A 22,422-nucleotide genomic window follows, 5' to 3' on the forward strand; every position below is an offset into this window, starting at 1 on the left:
CCCTATTAGTATCAAGTTCTGTGCAAAAGATAGTAAAGTAGGGATTAGGAAATGTTTTTAATAAATGCCATTTTATTGGTTAACGCAATCTTTCGTTGCATTTAATACATTTTACTATGCTTAAAATCAAAATTTACCAAATAATTTCTCAAAACATGGCATAAAACAATCTGAAGAAACAAGTCCTGCACTTTCTGATTAAACAAGACAAATGCAGTGTTCCCAAAAAGTATTTGGACACTTACACTAAATGTCATTGTATTAGATTAAAAAACAAAACAAACAAACAAACAAATCTAAGTAAATAGCATCTATACTAATAAATGTGTTACGTTTTTAAAACTCAATAAAAAACTTTTTTTTTTTGGTTAATGCAACCTTTTGGCCCCATTTAATACTACATTCAAATCCATTTCCCACATAATTTTTAAAAAAATGACATAAAAATATGAAGAAACAAGTCCTGCACTTTCCTTCTGTGCTTTTCTATTGGCCATAAAGCAGACCATCTATAAAAAAGCTGGAGAAATGGAGATAAAAACAATTATTGTTGGAGAGAATTTTTTGTTTGTTTTTTGTTACAGAGAGTTGGTCCATATTTTAAAACATATCATATTTTTAGTAATACAAAAGTAAATATGATTAGCCACACAACCACCCACTGAAAAAAATATGTCATCAATAGCCTATCAAATGGGGCAAAAAATGATTAGTAATGCTTCAGTCTTTCAACATTGAATGTACAGTGAACTTTTATTTTTTCCTTTTCATTTTAGTTCAAAACCTTAGGGAGCAGCTACATAGCAGGGAGGGATCATCGCCCATTTCATGGTACTTTGCAGGATACTGTAATTTAAGCCAACATACTCCCTCTACATCACTTGGGACACGACATTCTGACAAATGATTAATTGCATTTCAGTGTGCTTTTAGTAATGGCAGGGATGTACTGGGACTAAAAACAGCCCCGGACCTCTGTCAGCCTACTACAAACTACAGCCCGCTGTATTATCTAGTTCATATTTATTGATTTTAGTAGTGTTTTGATATGTCTGAAATAGCTGTTTTGGCATTGCAAAGGCAACACACACAATTAAACGGAACAACAAACAATAAATCTCTATATAGAGAATGTTAAATGTTTAGATGATCAAGAAAAATTGGTGTTGGTTCCAGAAGTATTTTTCCAATTCATTTTTTTTCGATAGGGATTTTAAAAAGTCTTTGTTAAAGCATTATAAGCCATGAACCAATCCAACAAACTTTGAGGAAAACTATGATTTGAAGCAAAAAGATATTTGAAAATCGGACAAAAAGTCAAAGGTGCAAGACTGTATACTTAATGGCTTTAATGAGGGAAAGAACTGCAATCCCATGAAGCATTGTGATAGACAATAATGGATAAAAATGACGGTGAAACATGAAACTATTAATTTAAAGTTGTTACTGTTAGTTGTTTCTAGAGAAACAATATATATTGTTTATTGCAAAATATGCATATACAAATATTTAAGTATTTTGAGGGCATAGGGAATGATTGCATCATTCGCTGTGCTTCATGGGAATGGGCGGAGCTAAAGAGCTCTTTTGAAAAACCTGGTACTGTAACGTTTTCATTTTTTTTGTACTGACTTGGTACCGAAGTACCGGGTCTTTTGACAACACTACCACCGATGTATATTTACTGAGTAATCCACTATTTTGTAGAGGGGGGTCAAAATGCTAATTTTCACCTTAGATTCGGAACCGAATTACAGGAGGGTAAAAATTACCTCAGAAAGATGGCAGCATCATTATGTTACTTTGGCCCACCAACTGGCCCACCTGTTACCAACCATGAAGAGTTTGCAACAGTCGCCATCTTCAGCAGCACTCTAAGGATGTAATAAATCCAGATTATTATCTGCAAGTAGTACATCGTGTCCTCTGAGAGATGAACAGGTTGTTGACCACATCTGTACTCCCAGCAGACTCGCCATTCATTTTAATTAGAGGTCGAGTAACTGACTGACAGGCCTGGTTCCCCAAACAAGAGCCAAAATAAACTTCAAACAGAGGCACGGGTCAACATCTAAACGATGGCTGAGGTTACTCCAAATTACACATGATATTCATCACACGATTACCATTGACAACAGCAACCTGACTCTCGCTCAAAGCCTCTAATCTCTCCTCATGATATATTGACTCCTCTGCAAGACAAATACACCTGACAACAGACACTGAAGCCGCCAGACCAAAGGCCAGTTGATTTGCTCTTTATCAGTCTGTAGAAACCATTTTTCGGCTCTCACACTGTGCCATCCTAGAACTCTATAGAAATTTGACAGGGCAGCAAGAAAAACAAAGAAACAAACAAAAAATATGAGCATTAGACTGTAATGTGATGCGGAATGACAAGAAGAGCTCTGTATGTATCATTATTTTATTATTCTTTATCATGGCTTAAAACCAGCACTGTCTAATATTAGAATTGAAACGATATTGTCTACATGAATTAGAAATGATGCACTAAAAATTAAAATCAGTTGATTTTATATGATACAGTATCATGGAATCACTTGTATCATATAATTTAGGCATCACATATATATATATGAGATACAACTATTTGAAAATCTGGAATCTGAGGGTGCAAAAAAATCTAAATATTGAGAAAATCGCCTTTAAAGTTGTCCAAATGAAGTTCTTAGCAATGCATATTACTAATCAAAAATTAAGTTTTGATATATTTACGGTAGGAAATTTACAAAATATCCTCATGGAACATGATTTTTACTTCATGTCCTAATGATTTTTGGCATAAAAGAAACATCAATAATTTTGACCCATACAATGTAGCCTATTTTTAGCTATTGCTACAAATATACCCCAGCGCCTTAAGACTGGTTTTGTGGTCCAGGGTCACATATACATATACATACTGTACTGAATGCAGTACACTCAATCTGTTTTCCCTCACATGGAGGGCTATGAAGTACTGATGCTTATTAATTCTGTTCTATTGACATTTCCCCCATAGGCTATGATTTCTCTGAGGTTCTGCGCTGGTTGATTAATCGGTATCGACCAGTGTTGTCCAAGCTAGCTATCGGTATCGGTAAAATCCACTATCGGTCGACCTCTAATACATACATACAGTATATGGGTCAGATGAGTTCCATATTGGTGTACATTAAATGCAAGTAAAGTGTCTAATTGTTTCAAATAACTGTTGTGAAAATAAAATGTCAAAATATGGGTGAAATAATGTTCTATCATTCTGCATAACCTATACATTTATGTAAAAATGAAACAACACACTCCTTCTGACCTGTACTTATTTTAAGCAATGTGAGCAGTTGTTTCAGACATTCTTGTCTGAATGAACAATTTGGTTTACATTATGCAAATCTCCCCACCTCTCTGTTTGTCATCACACAGTCCAAAACAGACTGAGTTTTTTCACCAAAAAGTGAAGCCACATCTACAAACAGATTCAATCAGAGCCATCATGTTAGGCACTTCAAGTGTTTCCCATTGCCTTGTGAGGAAAAACATTAAGTTTCCCAAGTGTGGATATATGCTGGAGTGAAACCAAAAACCTCCGAGAGCACTTAGCAAAACCATGCTCAGTAATGGATCTAACAGCCCATATTCAATGATACCTCCTGTCAGATTATAATGCTTTTTACTACTGATTCTATGCGAAAAAAACAGAACAGAATAGACTGAATGAAAAACAACTCTTTCAATCTTAACAGCCACTGCAAAAGCTCTATAGAATGCAGATTATATAATATAATATTCATAATATACTATATTATAGTATTCAGTGCCGATATCGGTGCTAAATGTACACTTTACAAATGCACTCTTTTACCCTCTTAAACAGTTTCCACAACTATTTTCGACTTTGATAATAATAAGCAATGTTTCTTGAGCAGCAAATCAGCATATTAGAACGATTTCTGAAGAATCATGTGATGTGACACTGAAGCTGGTATGTAATGTCCATTTTTCCAGATCTAATCAATTCCTGAAAGTTTTTACTCAATGAATATTCACTCTGAAATAGAAAGAAAGAAAGAAAAAACTTGTATTTTGCTAACTTTTGCCCAACCTGGACCAGCACAATTGACAGATATTGATATTATTCCATAAAATAACTTAACTTTTGTTGTCCACATCAGTAGTCCACCTCATCTTATGTAACTGGTGAAGAAAGCCTTAATTCATATTATGACTGACTGCGGAGAAATACCTGATTTAATTTAAATTGGCGCCTTCTAGACTGTTGTGCTCAGCTGAGGTGGAAGAAACAGAAGAACATGCCTTCTTTTATTAAATCCAACCTGCATGAAGCGATTTATGAGGCGATTTTGGATGCACTTGCGGGCGATAAATTACTTTAATCTTTGTAATCAAATCTTTCTGACGATTGACCATCCATACCTTACTCTCTTCATGAATAACCACTGTTCAATCAGTTGCGGTCAAATAAAACTTAGTTCTCTATAAAACAAGCGTTGAATGAACGCTTGCACCAAAGATACACGAATCAATTGCTGAGAAAGTGAAGAGAAGCGAAGCGAAGCGAGTCGTACTTTTGAGTCGAATCTTTTTAATGAACTGATTCACCAAACCGATTTGAAAAATTCCCCAAAAAATCGGTCGAGTCAGATTAATTTTCGAATCAATAAATCGACGACTCATTGAACCGACTCATATGAGTGAACTGATAGTAAAAGCCTTTTCCATTGAAGAAAATTTGATTGACGGGAATAAGTTTGTTTACGACTTTGTATGACCGTTTTGTCTCATTTACTCATAAACCAATGCACTACAACATCATTTAACAAAACATGCATTGATGTAAAATATGTAAATCAATTTTATTTTATTTTATGCAAATGAATTTTGTTTGAATTGTTTTGAATTTTTGTTTGTATGAGCCGAATCGGATCTAAAACATACTGGAACTGGAAGTTACAATAAACAATAAAAAAAAAAAACATTATTATTATTATTTATGTTTTTATTTTATTATTATGTATTTATAACCAGGCAGAAACTGAGTAAATTTGCTTTCATATGGTTTCACTGGTCGTGTAATACTAATATGCCAGGACGGAATGTCAGAGATTACGTGAGGTATTCAGATTGAACTGTTCGAAAGAACCGATTCCGGGAAATGAGTCGAACTGCACATGGTTCATTACCAAAGTCAAATTAAACGCGGTTTAGCAGTCTACTACAAAAATAAAACACCGTGCGAGCTGATTTAACCTTTTTTTTATCCTGTGGCATCTCTTCCACCTCAGATTCAAGAATCAATCACTGGAAGAGTGGATTTCCAGGGCGTCAACCAGGGTTAGGACAGTTGACATGTCTTTAAAAAAAACCAAGGCGTGAAAATAAAAACTAGCAGAAGAGGATCGCTTTGATAATTTGTTTTCAAGATTATAGGCGTTTCAACAGTGCGCTAATCAAATGCATTAGAAGTATTATAACATGCTCTACGTTAAATTAAAGCACAAAACCTGTGGCGCAGTCTAGACCAGTGCGGACATGTATAAATGGATGTCGGAAAACCAAACAAATCAATCAATGTACAGATATGTAAATAACTTTTTTCTTTTGCATCTGATGCTGTTATGACAACAATGACTTAGGCTACTGTATGTAATACAGAAATAGAAAAGTAATCCTATCACAGCCAACTAAGCTATTTATATGAATCACTGAAAAAAAACAGGAGTGCGTTACATTGCATACTGTCAACCGAATGAGAAAATAATCTAAAACCAAAGCATGTTAATGACTTTTGCTACTTTATAATAACAAACAAGCTTAGACTACCTCAGATTTCATTTTAAAATCCTGGTTAGACATAACTCTTCAATGCATCAGACATGGTATTGTTATTTGCATTCAATTATAACCTGAAGCATTTTTTATTGACTATAACTTTTTTATAGCTTTCATCAGCACTTCATGAGCCACTCACCATCTTCCAGCAAAAATCGGAATTGTTGCCAAAACGAGGGGAAAATTAATCCTCAGCGCCCAGGAGCAAAACTTGATGCAGTGATACAAGGTGGAGGAAAACAGACAAGTGTGGGCAACTTTACCCTAAGTAAACTCCAAGGGATTTTCTGCGAGAGAAAAAAATCGCAGAAGACTGATCAAAGAGAGCGAAGTGCCTGAGATCACAGAGATGAGCGCTTCCGGTTATTCATTAGATACAGAACGAAATCACTAATCCTACTATGCCTGAGGATGGGCTTATGAATATTAAGTACGCCATGCCAACGTTCACCTTCTGTTGGCAATGGCTTGCCTCATGAATATTAATTAAACTGTGCAGACGTTCCATCTTAACCGTCCAATGGAGAACATTCTCTCATGAATGTTAAACACTTTACCTTCGCCATAGGAGGAGTCCTAAATGTTCAGAACTTGACAGAACTTTGATTTAATATAGATATTTTTATTTTTCATATTTTATTTTATTTGTCACGAGGATGTCTTGTTTGCCCCACCCTTTGTTTTTAACTTAAAATACGCACATTTTGACAAAACAAAATAGATTACAACAAAATTAAAATAACAGACAAGTATGTTGTCTTGATTTCTTTCTCTATAGATACTGTTAGATTTTAATTGACAGTATCGTCAAAAAGACTTGAGGTAAAAAGACCAATTCAAAGACAGGTTTGTCACCTTATCTAATGTTTTCTGTAATAAAACATCAGTAGGCTACTGTAAAATATCAACGTGATGTAGTAAAGAAATGACAATTATCTTCCTATGAAGCACTTCAAGAATATACTTTAAATTCACCTTGCAAAAGGTATATTTTAATAGACTTTTACCACAAACTTTGTAACTTGAGTTCATAAAAACGTCATAGTTTTGAAAATTTAAAGAAATTTTGTAATTTTAATAAATTTTCCAGTAACTTCCAGCGCATTTTGACAGTTCAAAACGTCAGTCACACGCTTCAGACGAGGACAGCGAAGCCTGATGGCGCCACCTAGTGGATTTTATTTTCACCTAGTCCATTTTTTCCCCTTTTCTTTTCATAAACGTACATTTTCCGTAGGTGATGAAACCAAAACACTGCTTATGTGATTTCAACTTCAACATTTAAGCAGAAGCGTTTTTAACATTGTCTTGTGTTTATTTACATTTCATAAGCTATATAATTAACACATATTGTTTATTTACCAGCCTGCTTGAACTATTTAAATCCGTGTTGTACTTTAAAATACCAATAACCACCAATAGCAATGCAGATGGTAAAACAGAAGGTCAAAAGTTAAAAAGTTAAAAGTGAATAAAAATCAGTCTTTTGATTAACCACATTCAATAATAGTAAACTAAAATAATGTCATAAGCTTTTACTGAATAATATATAACAACATAACATAACATAACATAACATAACATAACTACATAACATAACATAACATAACATAACTACATAACATAACATAACAACATAACATAACAACATAACATAACATAACAACATAACATAACATAACATAACATAATAACACATAACATAACATAACATAACATAACATAACATAACATAACATAACATAACATAACATAACATAACATAACATAACATAACATAACATAACATAACATAACATAACATAACATAACATAACATAACATAACATAACATAACATAACATAACATAACATAACATAACATAACATAACATAACATAACATAACATAAAATATCCCGATGCACCTTATGTATCTAATTATCTAAGTTGTGCATTGTTTTGTTTCACACTCAGGAAGACTGTGGACACTTGCTCAAGGATCTATCTATCTATCTATCTATCTATCTATCTATCCCAGTGCATTTTGTTTATCTATCTATCTATCTATCTATCTATCTATCTATCTATCCCAGTGCATTTTGTTTCGTTACATTTGTACCGAGTTCAGTTACTTTCCACTATTTCCCAATAAAGTGAGACTGTTGAGCAAATGTTGGTCCGGCAGCTATAATATGGTTTAAGTGGCTTTGTGTGTCAAACACAGATTAAGTTCTTCATGCAGAAACAGCTTTTCAAATAGCCTGCAGCCGATGCTTAAACACAACAAGGGGCGTATTTTTATTCTGTGGGTGGACTGAATGAATCAGGTGGAGCACTTTTACTGCTGCTGGAGTCCATGACATGGGGAACCTCCATCTAGTGCAGCAGGGCATCTCAGAAGGCTTGTTTTTAATGGAAAACCACAAAAGAGAGAAAAGCGGCACTGTTCAACAGGTGAGTTTGCATTTTTTTCTGATCATTCATGAGATTGAACATATTGAACATTCTGCTGATGTGAGTTTTTGTCTTTACAGATGGACGGTGACAGGGATTGTTTGTTGTCTTCACATAAGGACATGGGGAAAACTAGTTCAGTGTCCTCGGCTTCAGTTAATTTCATCAATTCCATTATAGGATCTGGAATTATAGGTATTTTTTTGTTATCAATGCTTCTAGAAAATAACATACATATAAAATGAATAAATACATACAGGCAGTACCAGTCAAAAGTTTGGACACACTGAACTGAATATATGTTCCTCTTGATCTTAAAAACATGTTGACAAATGTAAACTGTATATGTAAATTTGGTTACAAAACTATTATTATTATCGATATTATTATCATTATCATTATTGTTATCATTATTGCTATTATTATTATTATTATCATTATTATTATTATTATTATTTTAAGTTGATTAGTTGAAGTGGATGTTGAGGGAAAAGCATCATCAAGTGTACATGTGAACTTTAAGTTTAATATATAAAAAATAGATAAAATAAATTTGTGTAAAATAGATTTGTTTACTTTTTTTTTTTTTTGGTCACTACATAATTCCCATAGTTTCATTTGTGTTATTTCATAGTGTGATGACTGTATAACTCTTGGCTGACAGTATATACAGGTGCATCTCAATAAATTAGAATGTCGTGGAAAAGTTCATTTATTTCAGTAATTCAACTCAAATTGTGAAACTCGTGTATTAAATAAATTCAATGCACACAGACTGAAGTAGTTTAAGTCTTTGGTTCTTTTAATTGTGATGATTTTGGCTCACATTTAACAAAAACCCACCAATTCACTATCTCAACAAATTAGAATACTTCATAAGACCAATAAAAATTCTTAGAGTCAAAAGCATGCTTGCTGATGTTTGGATGCTATCATGTTCATTAGTTTCTTATTAGTCACATATGTGCGTATTTTAGTAAGTCAGTAGATCTGAGAACTGGCTTAGATTCCATGCAGTGCAGGATCATATGACTGCAGAACAGCCTCAGTCAGTTCACATGCTTCTGCTGCAGGAGAAAAATAATATTTTTCTAGTCCTATGACATATCTTTGGGTCCAGAAAATGTCAGCAATACATTTTAATTTATGCGTTTTTGTCAGTAGCTATTTTTGTGCTCTATCACCTGCTTGATCAGAAAAAAATAGTTAGTCAGCAGGTCTTTCCCTGTAGGGGAGACTGGGGCTAGTTGTCACATTTGTATCTATTTCGAGTCCTCCACATCTCTTATTTCTTGGTTAAATGTTCATCTAGGTCTGCCATATTCCTTGAGTCAGGCCGATCTGCCATTGGGTCTCCTGCTGCTTATTCTGGTTGCCTTCATCACAGGTATGCACTGCACATGTGCACAAAACGTTAAATATGCATCTAGATCAGTGGTTCTCAACCTTTTTTGGGCCAGTGCCCCCTACCCATTATCCAGGTCCCTCACCGCCCCCAATCAAATAAAACGTAGTCTAATTGTCTTCACTTACTATTAAAGTTGATTATTATTTTGTGTTTATAATGAGGACTGTTATTATATTTACAGTATCATTCAAATGTATGGGGTCATTACTATTTTTAAGAAATTACTTTAATTCAAGGATCCATTAAATTGATCAAAAAAGACAGTGAAGTACTTTTTTACAGTATTTTTTTTTTTTTTTTTTAATAAGTGTAATAACATTTATTTATAGAGTTTTTAAGCATGTTGGTGATTTTCTTTGCTACAGCTTTGGCGATGTTGAGATCTGATAAACCTTGTTGATCCAAATTTGAAGAGACTTCCATATTTTGAATATATCCATAGGGCAATTTTTACAGAAGAGATTTTAGTTTGCTCTTCCATTCCTGGAAATCTTGAACACCCTGTTTACTGCTGTGATATGCTTGGATGTTTTCAATTAGCCTTATTTATCCCAATATTTATCCCTTAGTTTTAGAAAATACCCTGTTTTTTGAGAATCTATTGAATTTCCTTTTTTTCTGACATAGTGGACATGGTAATTTTGGTACATGCAAATGGAAGAAATGTAAGCCCTCTTTTACTATATTTCATGATTTTGTGAGACTATTTCAAAGTTTGCTTACAAATACTAAGTAGAAAGATGGGAAACATATGCTCCTCATTTTCAAAATAGTTACTATTTTAGTGCTGTCCTGATTTATATCTGTGTTATAGTCCATTAAATTTCAAATCTTGCTTTTTATGTCAGTGTGGTAGTGCCAGCTATAATAATAATAAGAAGAAATGTTTCTTGAGCAGCAATCAGCATGATTTCTGAAGGATCATGTGACACTCATACTTAGAGTATGGAGCTATAGCATGAGAGGAAAAACACATTTTAAAATAAATTCAAATAGAAAGCGGTTCTTTCAAATGGTAAATTTACTGTATTTTTGATCAAATAAATGCATCCTTACTGAATAGAAGAGACTTGTTTCAAAACCATTAAAAAATCTTACTGACATATTTGAATGGTGCTGTATATTATAGGCTATATTTTATTTATAATATATATTTTAAAAGCATGTATTTTAAACCATATATAACAGCCCACATTAGCCCATATATAATTTAAAAAATATGTAATTAATTGAATGCCACATGACATTCATGACATATTTGATTATCATTATCATTAGTTTCCCAAGGAGCAAAAAAATCCACGTGGATATTATGAGCATTGAATAAACTTTTTGAAATAAAATAAAATAAATTTGGCATTCAAACCAACCGCAGCCAATCAGCAAACATGAAGCATTCATATTATACCATATCATATATCATACCCATTTATCGGTAATCACAGACATCTACTATCTGTCCTAATTACCTTTTATTGTATTTATAGGTGAAATGAGATTTTAAAGAATATATCTTTTTGCCTTTATTGCATCTCGCATATAGCAATGATCAGCTACAACATCATCACAGGTGATACACTGACCAAAGTGTTTATGAGAATCCAAGGAGGTGAGCTGGATATTATTACATGTACTTTTTAAAGAGGTCATAGCATTCCATTTTTATTGTCTTTTTTGCTGCTGTACCTTTAAGACGTCTATGTACTGTAGACAGCATATTAAATGAGACACAATTTGTTGCTGCTTTCATTCATGGCATAATAGTATCTGCATTTGCCTTATGATTCTGAACACCACATAGTCATGATTGAAAAGCAAATGTGGATCATTTTGTGTTAATCAATGGATTTTAGAAGCTTTGATTTCCAAAAGTTACAGCATGTTTTCATAGTACAATAAACACATGATTTGTCCCATTTAAATTAATTCATCTTGGGTCTAGATGTCATACACATGGCATCTGTGGTTTCATGAAGAACCTTTAACATCCATTGAACCTTTCCATTCCATAAAAGGTTCTTTGGATTCATTAAAATTTTCTTTACAGAACACTCTTAAAAACAAAGGTTCTTATTGACATTGATGGTTTCATGAAGAACATTTAAAATTGTTCTTCAATGGCATCGCTGTGAAAACCTTTTATTTTCATGAGTGCATTCTTATTTTGATAAAAACCTGACACTTGTGCTCTTTGTTGTTCTTGTTGGTCCTGGAAACATTCTTACAGAGAGACATTTTGTAATTCTGATGTCCACTCTTCTGTTTACACTCCCGCTGTCTCTCTATAGAGATATAGCAAAGCTGGGAAAGGTTGAGTATTACCAACTATTTACTGTGCTATTTTTTCCACAATGTAATTATTAGTGATCTGTAGCTTTAATAGAATATTTCACCCAAAATATCTATTCACCGGTTATTTACTCACTCTCATGTCTTATCAGACCTGTATCTTCATCATCTTTTTTTTTTTTTTTTTTTTTTTGTGGAACACAAAAGGACAATTTTTCATAACAGCATTTAATAATGATCACGTCTGATTCAGGCTCTAAAAGGGATAAAAAAAAAAAGCTATCTATCTATCTATCTATCTATCTGTCTGTCTGTCTGTCTGTCTATCTATCTATGTATCTATCTATCTGTCTATCTGTCTGTCTGTCTGTCTGTATATCTATTTATCTGTCTGTCTGTCTGTCTGTCTGTCTGTCTGTCTATCTATCTATCTGTCTGTCTGTCTGTCTGTCTGTCTATCTATTTATCTGTCTGTCTGTCTGTCTGTCTGTATATCTATTTATCTGTCTGTCTGTCTGTCTGTCTGTATATCTATTTATCTGTCTGTCTGTCTGTCTGTCTATCTGTCTGTCTGTCTGTCTATCTATCTATCTATCTATCTGTCTGTCTGTCTGGCTGTCTGTGTATGTATTTATCTATTTAATAAGTTTATTGAACCTTTAGACAAAATCTAAAAAGAAATGTTTGCATGTGTTTTTTTGTTGAGTATTATATTTGATACATCAGGCTTTTATGGCTGATATAGTGCATAAATGCTAAATGCATAAATGTAAATGTAAGTATAGTGAGAATATGAAGCTAATACTCAAGGAGGAAAAACACCTCAAGTTTATTCAGAGGCCCAAACTGAGAAAAAATATTTGGTGCAGATGCTGATATTTATATGACCAAAAAGATGAAATTCTGATAGCATGTAATATATATCACTGCGATCTTTATAACAGTATAACAGACTACTTACATAAAAGTATATAAATATCATTTGTCACTCCATATCTCCCAATAATATGTCTTAGTAAGATGATATTTAAATGTTTAGTTTTATATTTAAAGTTCTGTAGTGTCAATTAATGCAATGCAATACAATAATGACTGAGAGATGAACAAATAAACATTCCTCAAAAGCCTGATGATCATATTTCATACTCACATTTCAACATGATTTTTCTAAATAAATAAATAAATATAATAAAATAAATAAAAATAAAAATAAAATTACTGTATGTACGGATAATCAAGCAAACCTAAGCTGCTTCAGTCTAGTAAGTGTGCATCTTGAAATATTACTAGCAATACAAGTTATTCTTATGTTTACTTTATAAAAATCAGTAAAGATTTCACAGCAAAAATACACGTGAACTACAAGCTGATGTTGGACTTTTGTACCTTTTGCTTGCTAAAAAAAGTCTAATCTATCAAACCATTTTTTTCAGCAAAGTTTTGATCACGTGGATCATTTAGAGGCCTCAGCAATTTGCATATCAAATAGGACACTGTAGGCTTTATAGAGTTAAAACTGACAATAATTAACTCTCTCCCTTTCTCTGTTCTAGGTATCTTTATTGTCCATGCTTTTGACTCTTGTCATCCTCATCACAGTGGTCGTGAGAGCAGCGACACTAGGACCACAGATGTATAAAATCTCCCTCTCCGTCTGTGTGCATTCATTCACACCATCCACCATATGCTAATGTTTGCTGTCGCAGCTCAGGATAATGATTTACCCTTTAAACACTCATTTCTGAGAAATGATCTCACTGAGCTTAATTTTTTATTTGACTTTCCATCATATTTTTGGCCTTAAGTTTGTATATAAACAAGGCATGTAGTGTCACAATGCAGTGAAACAGTATACACTGTTAAAGGGGTCATATGATGCGATTTCAAGTTCTCCTTTCTCTTTGGAGTGTTACAAGCTGATTGTGCATAGATAAGATCCCTGAAGTTGCAAAGACTAAAGTCTCAAAACCAAAGAGATATTCTTTATCAAAGTTAAGACTCTGCCACGCCCCCCTAAAACGGCTAGTATCATGAGTGTCACCTTGATGAGGTTTAGTGTTTGTGTGAATGACACTGTGCACCTTCTATATTGTCCTATTTTTACAGTGTACATATATATTGTGATGCTTGATAAAGCAGACCCCTAACCCTTGTGAAACCAGGATTGAATGTGTGATTTTTCACCAAGCAGATAAAAAACAGGCAAAAAAAAAACAAAAAACAATCAGTACAATGCATTTTCTAGGGATCTAAATATCATGGAGACTTGGGAATGTGTCTCTCTTGACTCTAAAAACATGGCAAAAACAGGATTTCTGCAGGTCTTAAAAACATCTTAAAAGTTTCCTCTCCACAAATTGGAGCAGAACATCTTAAATTTCATAAGTCATGGCATTAAATGTTGCATGCACTGCAAAAAATGATCATCTTTGTCAGTATTTTTGTCTTGTTTTCCAGTATCTAAATATCCTTAAATCAAAATACATTTATTTGAGATGCAAAATTAAGATATGAAGTGTTGTTGTTTTTTTTGATAAATTGAGTTTATGCTTAAAACAAGAACAAATATCTGTCAATAGTGAGTTAAAACTTGTTTTCGTATACACTCACATTTAGAGAACATATTGACGTATTGTGTTCCCTTAATTAATTCCTTGATTTTTCTTTAATTGGTCTTTAAAAATCCTACATTTACCATAAACACCCTGGCAGTGGTGTTTGCATGGGCATGAACAAACATCAAAAATAGTTATTTATAAAATGAATAACTAGATTTATGTGTTACTCACATTTTTATTTCACCTACAGACCTGCGTCAGATGATGCATGGGTGTTTGCACGGTGGAATGCAATTCAGGCAGTTGCCGTCATGTCTTTCGGAGAGGTTTTACTTTTGTGATGAACAACATATTTCAATGAAAGTACATTTTACAACTGAAACGTTGACGTATTTGATATTTTTCAGCTTTTATCTGCCACCACAACAGCTTTATGATCTACGGGTCGCTGCAGGAGCCCACGCTGAGCAGCTGGTCTCTTGTCACTCATGTATCTGTGGGCTAAACCGTACTGGTCAGTGCTGTCTTTGCTGCTGCAGGTTATGCGACTTTTACTGGTTATACACAAGGTAAATTACTGTAAATACTGGGTCACAATATCTGCACCACTTTGATAAATCTGTGCCATAGGGTACAAAAAGCACTAAAAGAATTGCATGTTTTCCTGTTGTATTTCTTGTCCAAGGTGACATATTTGAGAACTACTGCAGAAATGATAACTTGGCTACATTCGGTCGATTCTGCTACGGCGTCAGTATAATCACCACATTCCCTCTGGAGTGCTTTGTAACCCGTGAGGTAAGATACAGAATTGAAGAATTTAAGCTTTCATACTGTATACAGAATGGGTGATTATTCAGCTAGAGGGTTTTTGACTACTTGAAAGCTTAAAAAAAAAACATGTTAAATCATTTATCATGTCCTGAAATGAAAATCTGTTGCCTTGATCAACCTTTAAGTGGATTTTCCATCATAACTAAATAAATATTGTTCTCTACAATACTTGTTGTGATGGGAATTTCAGCAGTATTGGGGACACTGATTTTTTTAATATATAAAAGTTACATTTGTAAACTTAAATACCAAATTAATTGACCGCTTACAAGTTATTACAGTTAAATGAAACTAACTATAATTTAAACCATAAAAAAAATCATAAAATAAACATTAACTGAAATAAAATGTATATTAAAAAACTTACACTATTTTTATTTCAGGCAACATTTCTCCATTTCATTTAGCAAAAATTAAAACTAAAATAAAAATAATACAATCTATATAAACATATATGTAAACATATAAAAGTATAAACATGACAAAAACACACAACAAAATGATCAAAACTAACCAAAATTAAAATGAACAAGGAACAAATTAAATAAAAAACATTTCTTCATCATTGATGGGAATGACGCAGTAGTGGGGAAAGTGATTCTTTGATACATGAAAAGTATATTTGCAAACTATAAATGCCAAATTAATCAAACGCTCTTAATTATAGTTAACTGAAACTAAAACGAAAATTAAAACCATAAAAATCAAGTTGTTACTTAAATTAAAATATTAATATTTAACATTAACTAAAATAAAATGTTATATATATATATATATATGTGTGTGTATGTGTATGTGTGTGTGTGTGTGTGAATTATTTCATTTCAGCTAGTCAGCTAGTTTAACTTAATGTAGTAAAATAACTAAAACTGAAATAAAAATAATTTATAAAGATACAAAAATGACAAAAACACATAGCAAAATTACTAAAACTTTAAAATGAAAATTAACATGCAAAATATAAAAATAAAAACATATTCGAAATATGAATAAAAACTATAATAGTATCTCATTGATACTAAAATAACACTAAAAAATGTCAAGTAGGACTCTTTTTTTAACATTTTTATTATTTATTAAAAAGGAAAGTTAAAAGGCATTTAATATCCTCCTTTACCTTGATGCGACAGACTGTAGACACTTGATTTCATTTTTCAGAGCTTCCTGTATGACATTACATTCATCCTGACTCATTAATAACCTTATGCAATGTTTGAATATGTTTTAAAGTGTGACATACTAAATATGCTTGTTCTAGTATTTAATTAACTTTCTTTAAAGTTGGTCGTTTCTTGATGTTGTCTATACTCTGTCCAGGTGATCTCCAATGTGTTTTTTAAAGGAGAGCTCAGTAACACCAGCCACGTCATCATTACCTTGGTGATCATATCAGCAGCGACTGCCATATCGCTCTCTTATGACTGTCTGGGAATTGTACTGGAACTAAATGTGAGTTTTCCTCTTCATTCATTAACACCCATGAGGGAACAGTCAGTCATTCAGAGTTGTCTGTAAATGTTGTGTTTCTGTGTCTCTCTCAGGGGGTTTTGAGCGCCATACCTCTCATGTTCATCTTCCCTGCCGCCTGTTTCCTGAAGCTCTCGGACGGCCGCTGGTTTCGCGGTTATTTTTAAGTTTAAGTTATTCACTGATAATCTTTAGCTGAATGTGATGTGCAAGTTTGAATATACAGAATGGAGATGGAAATTAAGGCCTAAATGGCTAAAATTTCAGCCTGTTTCGTACACAAAGCTAGTGTATTGCTAGTGTATTCCAAGTAAAAAACTTGGAAAAGCTGCATATTATGTAGATGTTTATTGATTTCAGTCACTACTGGCCTATGTCCCAGAGGTTGAGTTTTATTAAAAAAAAATGTCATGTTATATAAAGCCTTGGGAACCTTTTATCATGCCTTTATCAAAAAGCTACTTTGTAAATGAGTTTTTTTTTTTTTTTGCTATTGTGCCGGATTCTGAAAATCCATTATAAAAAGATTAATTTTTACGTTTAAAGCTATATTTCTCTAAATCATTGCAATAACCTAAAACTTTTGCATATTTATTTATTTTATTTTAGTATACCTTTTTACCAAAGAAACCCTATGAAATATGATACATGACATGTGAAGTATAGGCTATTTATATTGTGTGCCATTTTCAGTCAATCTCTAATTTTGTCAAATTATGCAAAAAAATGTGAAGGTATAATTTAAAGGGATCATATGATGCTGCTAAAAAGAACATTATTTTGTGTATTTGGTGTAATGAAATGTGTTTATGCGGTTTAAGGTTCAGAAAACACATTATTTTCCACATACTGTACATTATTGTTTCTCCTCTATGCCTCGCCTTTCTGAAACGCGTCGATTTTTACAAAGTTATGACCCCTTTAACTTTTTGTATTTGAAATACATAAAACGCTACCTATAAAATTAGTTTTAGAATTACTCAATCAAAACATGTTTAAACTGTCATCACATGATGTTGTCAAAGTTGTGGTTGAAACATTCACCAATTTCAGAAAAAGAAAAGAAAAGGAAATCCTCATGTGATACTCGACGGACCGTGCTCGTCTGTTGCCGAGTTCAATTTAATTGGTCAAACTAAATAACCTAGTTAGTGTGGCGTGCTGTAGTGGTTAACCGGAGATGAAAACACGAGACTGCACTCGCTAACAAAATGATTTGAGACTCATAAGCAATTGAATTGTGACTTGGCGTCGACCCCTAATTAGATACAAGAGAAAGGAAAAATTGAAATCGCATCTTATGACCCCTTTAACTTTTTGTATTTGAGATACATAAAACGCTACCTATAAAATTAGTTTTAGAATTACTCAATCAAAACATGTTTAAACTGTCATCACATGATGTTGTCAAAGTTGTGGTTGAAACATTCACCAATTTCAGAAAAAGAAAAGAAAAGGAAATCCTCATGTGATACTCGACGGACCGTGCTCGTCTGTTGCCGAGTTCAATTTAATTGGTCAAACTAAATAACCTAGTTAGTGTGTGGTTAGTGTGGCGTGCTGTAGTGGTTAACCGGAGATGAAAACACGAGACTGCACTCGCTAACAAAATGATTTGAGACTCATAAGCAATTGAATTGTGACTTGGCGTCGACCCCTAATTAGATACATGTGAATAACACACGTATTTAGACCTAAAGAGCAATATTTCCTCAGAATACACGAGTTTGTCGTGTATATGACAACAGCTGGAATAATGCTTTAAATCTGAGGGGGGAAATTACGACTGGACACGTGCAACACACTAAAGGCACGCACCCACTTTTTTGAGAGTTGACTTGGATTAGCGACAAAATACTCGCTCGAATATACCGTCAACTATCTTTGTAGGGAAAATGTGTGTGTGAATATTCTTCAGAAACTCGCCTTAGATTTGCGAGACGGCACACGACTTTTGGACGATATGACGGTGAGTAAATGAGAGATGTCTTCTTTTAATCTGGTGAAAACCATGCACTACATCTTTTCTATCACTAGATGTCGTTATTTTACAAGTAGTGGTCCACCACGCCAAGGCAGTGTACTGTATATCTAAAATCCGAGATAATGTACTTAAATGATCATCATTGGCATGCCTATCAACATTTTCTTAACACATCCCAACCGTATTTACATTATGCTGCGTTTGAGAAGTTTTTAATATGCATTTTCCCACTCAAATAAACAACTGTCTCACATGGTATTACGTGGGATTTTAGCACATTCACTGTTTTGTTGAGACTTTTCTAGTCGGGGGCGACATGCAAATTCGCATTCCACCGTCAAACCGGAGTGTGAACAGTCGATGAATCCAGTGTGAGGATGGGAGGGCTGGCAGTGACTGCAACTCATCGTGTCATGACTTTGAATATGCGGGGCTGCCGTCTCCTCTCGGTTGAATAGGAACAGAGGAGCGTCTGTTGACAGGGGCAGGACTCTGGAAAATATGGTGGGAGTTGCAGGATTTTAAGGGGGTAACGGGACAGAAGTTATGCAGGGACCTATAAGCAGTGCTTTAAGTCTGGAGAGGCGCTGCTGAAGCTGTTGTTGTTGATGCTGTTTTGACGTATCGGTAGCGAGACTGATGACAGCTGACAGCCGCGCCAAAGTTCAAGGGCGATCAAGGTAAGATTGAGGCGTCATGCTCATTCAAACTATTTTGACTTATTTATTCGTGAAATAAAAAAGGATTTATGGATAAAACGGCACATTTTCTTCCTACTGATCACCTACTGTCAAGTTTATATGCCGTTTTGCTTGGTTTATAAAAATGCATGTCGAGTCGGGATTCGAACTTCAGTCGCCTGGAACGCAAATCTTTCCGCTAATTTGTTAAAAAAACTATTTTTTTTTTTACTGTCAAGTTTATATGCCGTTTTGCTTGGTTTATAAAAATGCGTGTCGAGTCGGGATTCGAACTTCAGTCGCCTGGAACGCAAACCTTTCCGCTAATTTGTTTAAAAAAACTATTTTTTTTTTCAAGCATGTTAAAGGTAATCTGTCGTTTTCATTAAAGCAATATTTTACCACAAAAATGCAATCTTGTCATGATATTGTAGACCTCCGGAAGACTTAATTTTAACATTTAACATCATTTTTTTTTTGATGCTTTCATAACAAACCTAGGCCTATGTCGAATCGGGATTGGAACTTGAGTTGTTTTGAACGCAAATCATGGCTAATTTATTAAAAACATTTTTTTAAGTAATTATTTTTATTTATGTTAGATGTAGTCTATTATTATGATTAAAGGTAGGCTATAGTTTAGGCTACCCCAAAATAAATTTTGTCAAGCTATTATAGTGCTTCAGAAGACTTGGATCATGATTTTGACAGTTTCTCAGCAACCCAAACTGCATCATGTGCGATCAAGCCTCATTTTTATTTAAACTATTATGACTTTTTTTTTCTATGTGAAACACAAAAGCAGTTGGAAAATGGGATTCGAACTTGAGTTTATTAAGTCATACCAGCTAATTAATTTTTTTCTTTTTTTTTTTTAGTCATGTTAGACATGGTCTGTTGAATAAAGGAATAGTATAACTAAAAAATTGTCAAGCTATTAGGGCTTCAAGTGATGATTTTGACTTCTTCTTGACAGTCAGCCATGCAAAGTTTGCGTCTGATTAAGCGTCATGTCTGTTTAAACTGGTACGATTTTTTTATGTTGAATACAAAAGGAAGTTATCAAAATGCCAAAGTTGTCATTTTCCATGTGACACAACTTAAGGGTGATCGCTGGCTATTAAGTTCATTTAGCAAGTTTGTGTGGCTTATAAAATAAAAATTATATGTTGAAGCGGGATTCGAACTCTGGTCTTATCGTGTTTGTGCAAAAACCATATTATTAGACTAACTTGATAATAAAGTATTTTGCTGTCATTGTTGATCACAAGTTATTTCATCTAAAGCACCAGTTGAGCTAGGACTGCATGCTCCAAAAATAAATAACTAGGTAAAAAAGCTTCATATCTGTAGCTGTGACTAAATAAAGTGTTGACTGACAGTAAAGATCCTCCCTCCTTGGGAAAATACCTCTACACACCCTGCTGAAAGAACTTAAAAGAGCCTAAACTGGTTTGCTGGTCTTAAAGCTGGTCTTTAAGCTGGACCAGATGAAAGGTGGCCAGAGCCCTTCTAAAACCAGCTGGGAGACCAGCACGCCAAATTTTTAAACCAGACTGGTTTGAGACCAAGATGTTTGTTTTTCAACAAGCCAACCATGCCTATTATTGACACAGTGGCATGTAAGATGGGAAGGGATGCACCACCTTCTGCAGAACCGACTCATCTAGTTTAACCTCTCCATCTGTTAGCACTCCCTTAAGGCTGTACCATGAGTCAGTAGTGTTTGCTTTTTGTCCTACAGTGCCAGGGATTTCAGAGCCGTGCAGGTTGCAGCAGGGATGGATGGCGATGCACACAGCCGACCGCCTGACCGAAGGTACACCGTAAGCACTGAACGATTTACTCATTAGCTCTGGGTTTGATCTCTTTGGTTGTGTCATTTGTGTTGTTCAGTTTGTGTTGAACATGACATGAATATGCTTGTGTTGTAAATAAAGGAAGTATTTCTGTAAAATGTCTATTTTATAACTTTTTTGCAATTTTTACAACGGCATGCAGTCAAGAGGATGGTAATAAAGAGCCGAGGGACACTTTGAGAGTTCGTTTGCATTTGAGAGTTTGTCATTGTTAATTGTCATTGTCATATTGTTTTTGAACATCTTTTAAAGTTTTGATATTATCATACAGATTTGTAATTTGATCAAATAGGTTGGAATGCTTTAAAAGTGGCAATTTTGTGACAATTTCTAATATGCACTGACATTTGTGCTGTTTAACCATCAAAACGAATGATGTCACTTCCTGGAGGTTGATGTCATTATGCAAATGGCTTTTGTTTGTAAAGGGATTTTTGCAGAAGGCTGACAGATAGAAAGTAAGCACATGGGAAGAACTTTGAAAACGTTTTATAGAAATTTCCCAGTTATACAGTAGGTGTAGATGTCTGAGTCTGATAGGAAAGTGAATTGAAAGATTGTAATACGTTATGCACGTGTGTTTGTTCTTTCATATTTAAAGCTTGGAATGAGGAGAAAAGTTAGCTAAAGTTTTTCCAGTTTTCTTTAACCTGCAAGCAGTTGATTGCACATTCCAGCTCTACGTGAAGAAAAATCATGTGAGGTCTGGAACAAACTATTTTACTGAAAATAAATGAATGAATGTAATGCATTGAGCAGGAACAGCATTCGTGTGATCTGTTACTGCAGACTGGGCTGTTTATGAGTGAAGATTTGGAGGTTGTGTGTCTAAATATGTCTCTAGTTGTATGTTTGTTTACAAGACAGTCTGACTGTAATTAAAGTCTCTGTTGTCGTAGGCATTGCCTCGACCTTTGACATCGGTGCATTTCCTGCCTGCAGAGCAGAGCTGAGAAACGCTCTTGGACACATGTGGAGGTCATGGGAAATGAACTTTAGGGAGGGGAGAATCTTGCAAAATTCTCCTGCTTAATTTCTTTGCTGGGGAAATGAGGATG

General features: G+C 34.0%; 2 protein-coding genes and 1 pseudogene across 5 annotated transcripts in view; 2 read left to right on the forward strand and 1 right to left on the reverse strand.

The window, feature by feature from the left end:
- The window catches only part of LOC107755204 (sodium channel protein type 1 subunit alpha-like), a 46,071-nt gene extending 39,943 nt beyond the window's left edge, over window positions 1–6,128 (reverse strand). The window contains exon 1 of the mRNA XM_016571919.1: window positions 5,990–6,128. The gene's annotated coding sequence lies outside the window, so the exon portion shown is untranslated. The remainder of the gene's footprint in view (window positions 1–5,989) is intronic.
- Window positions 6,129–8,237: 2,109 nt separating this feature from the next.
- On the forward strand, window positions 8,238–17,008 carry LOC107755200 (putative sodium-coupled neutral amino acid transporter 11; annotated as a pseudogene).
- Window positions 17,009–19,214: 2,206 nt separating this feature from the next.
- cobll1b (cordon-bleu WH2 repeat protein-like 1b) overlaps window positions 19,215–22,422 on the forward strand; it is a 61,467-nt gene continuing 58,259 nt past the window's right edge. For 2 of the 4 annotated variants that reach the window (XM_016571920.1, XM_016571921.1), the window contains exons 1-2: window positions 19,216–19,505; window positions 21,250–21,324. In XM_016571920.1, coding sequence (XP_016427406.1) covers window positions 19,465–19,505; window positions 21,250–21,324 — 116 coding nt within the window. In that variant the 5' untranslated portion in view covers window positions 19,216–19,464. Of the gene's footprint in view, window positions 19,506–21,249; window positions 21,332–22,422 lie in introns of all 4 variants that reach the window. The other 2 variants (XM_016571923.1, XM_016571922.1) reach the window with 2 other exon arrangements.

This window comes from Sinocyclocheilus rhinocerous, unplaced genomic scaffold (genome assembly GCF_001515625.1).
Source record: "Sinocyclocheilus rhinocerous isolate Xijiao unplaced genomic scaffold, SAMN03320098_v1.1 scaffold2187, whole genome shotgun sequence".
Lineage (NCBI taxonomy): Eukaryota > Metazoa > Chordata > Actinopteri > Cypriniformes > Cyprinidae > Sinocyclocheilus > Sinocyclocheilus rhinocerous.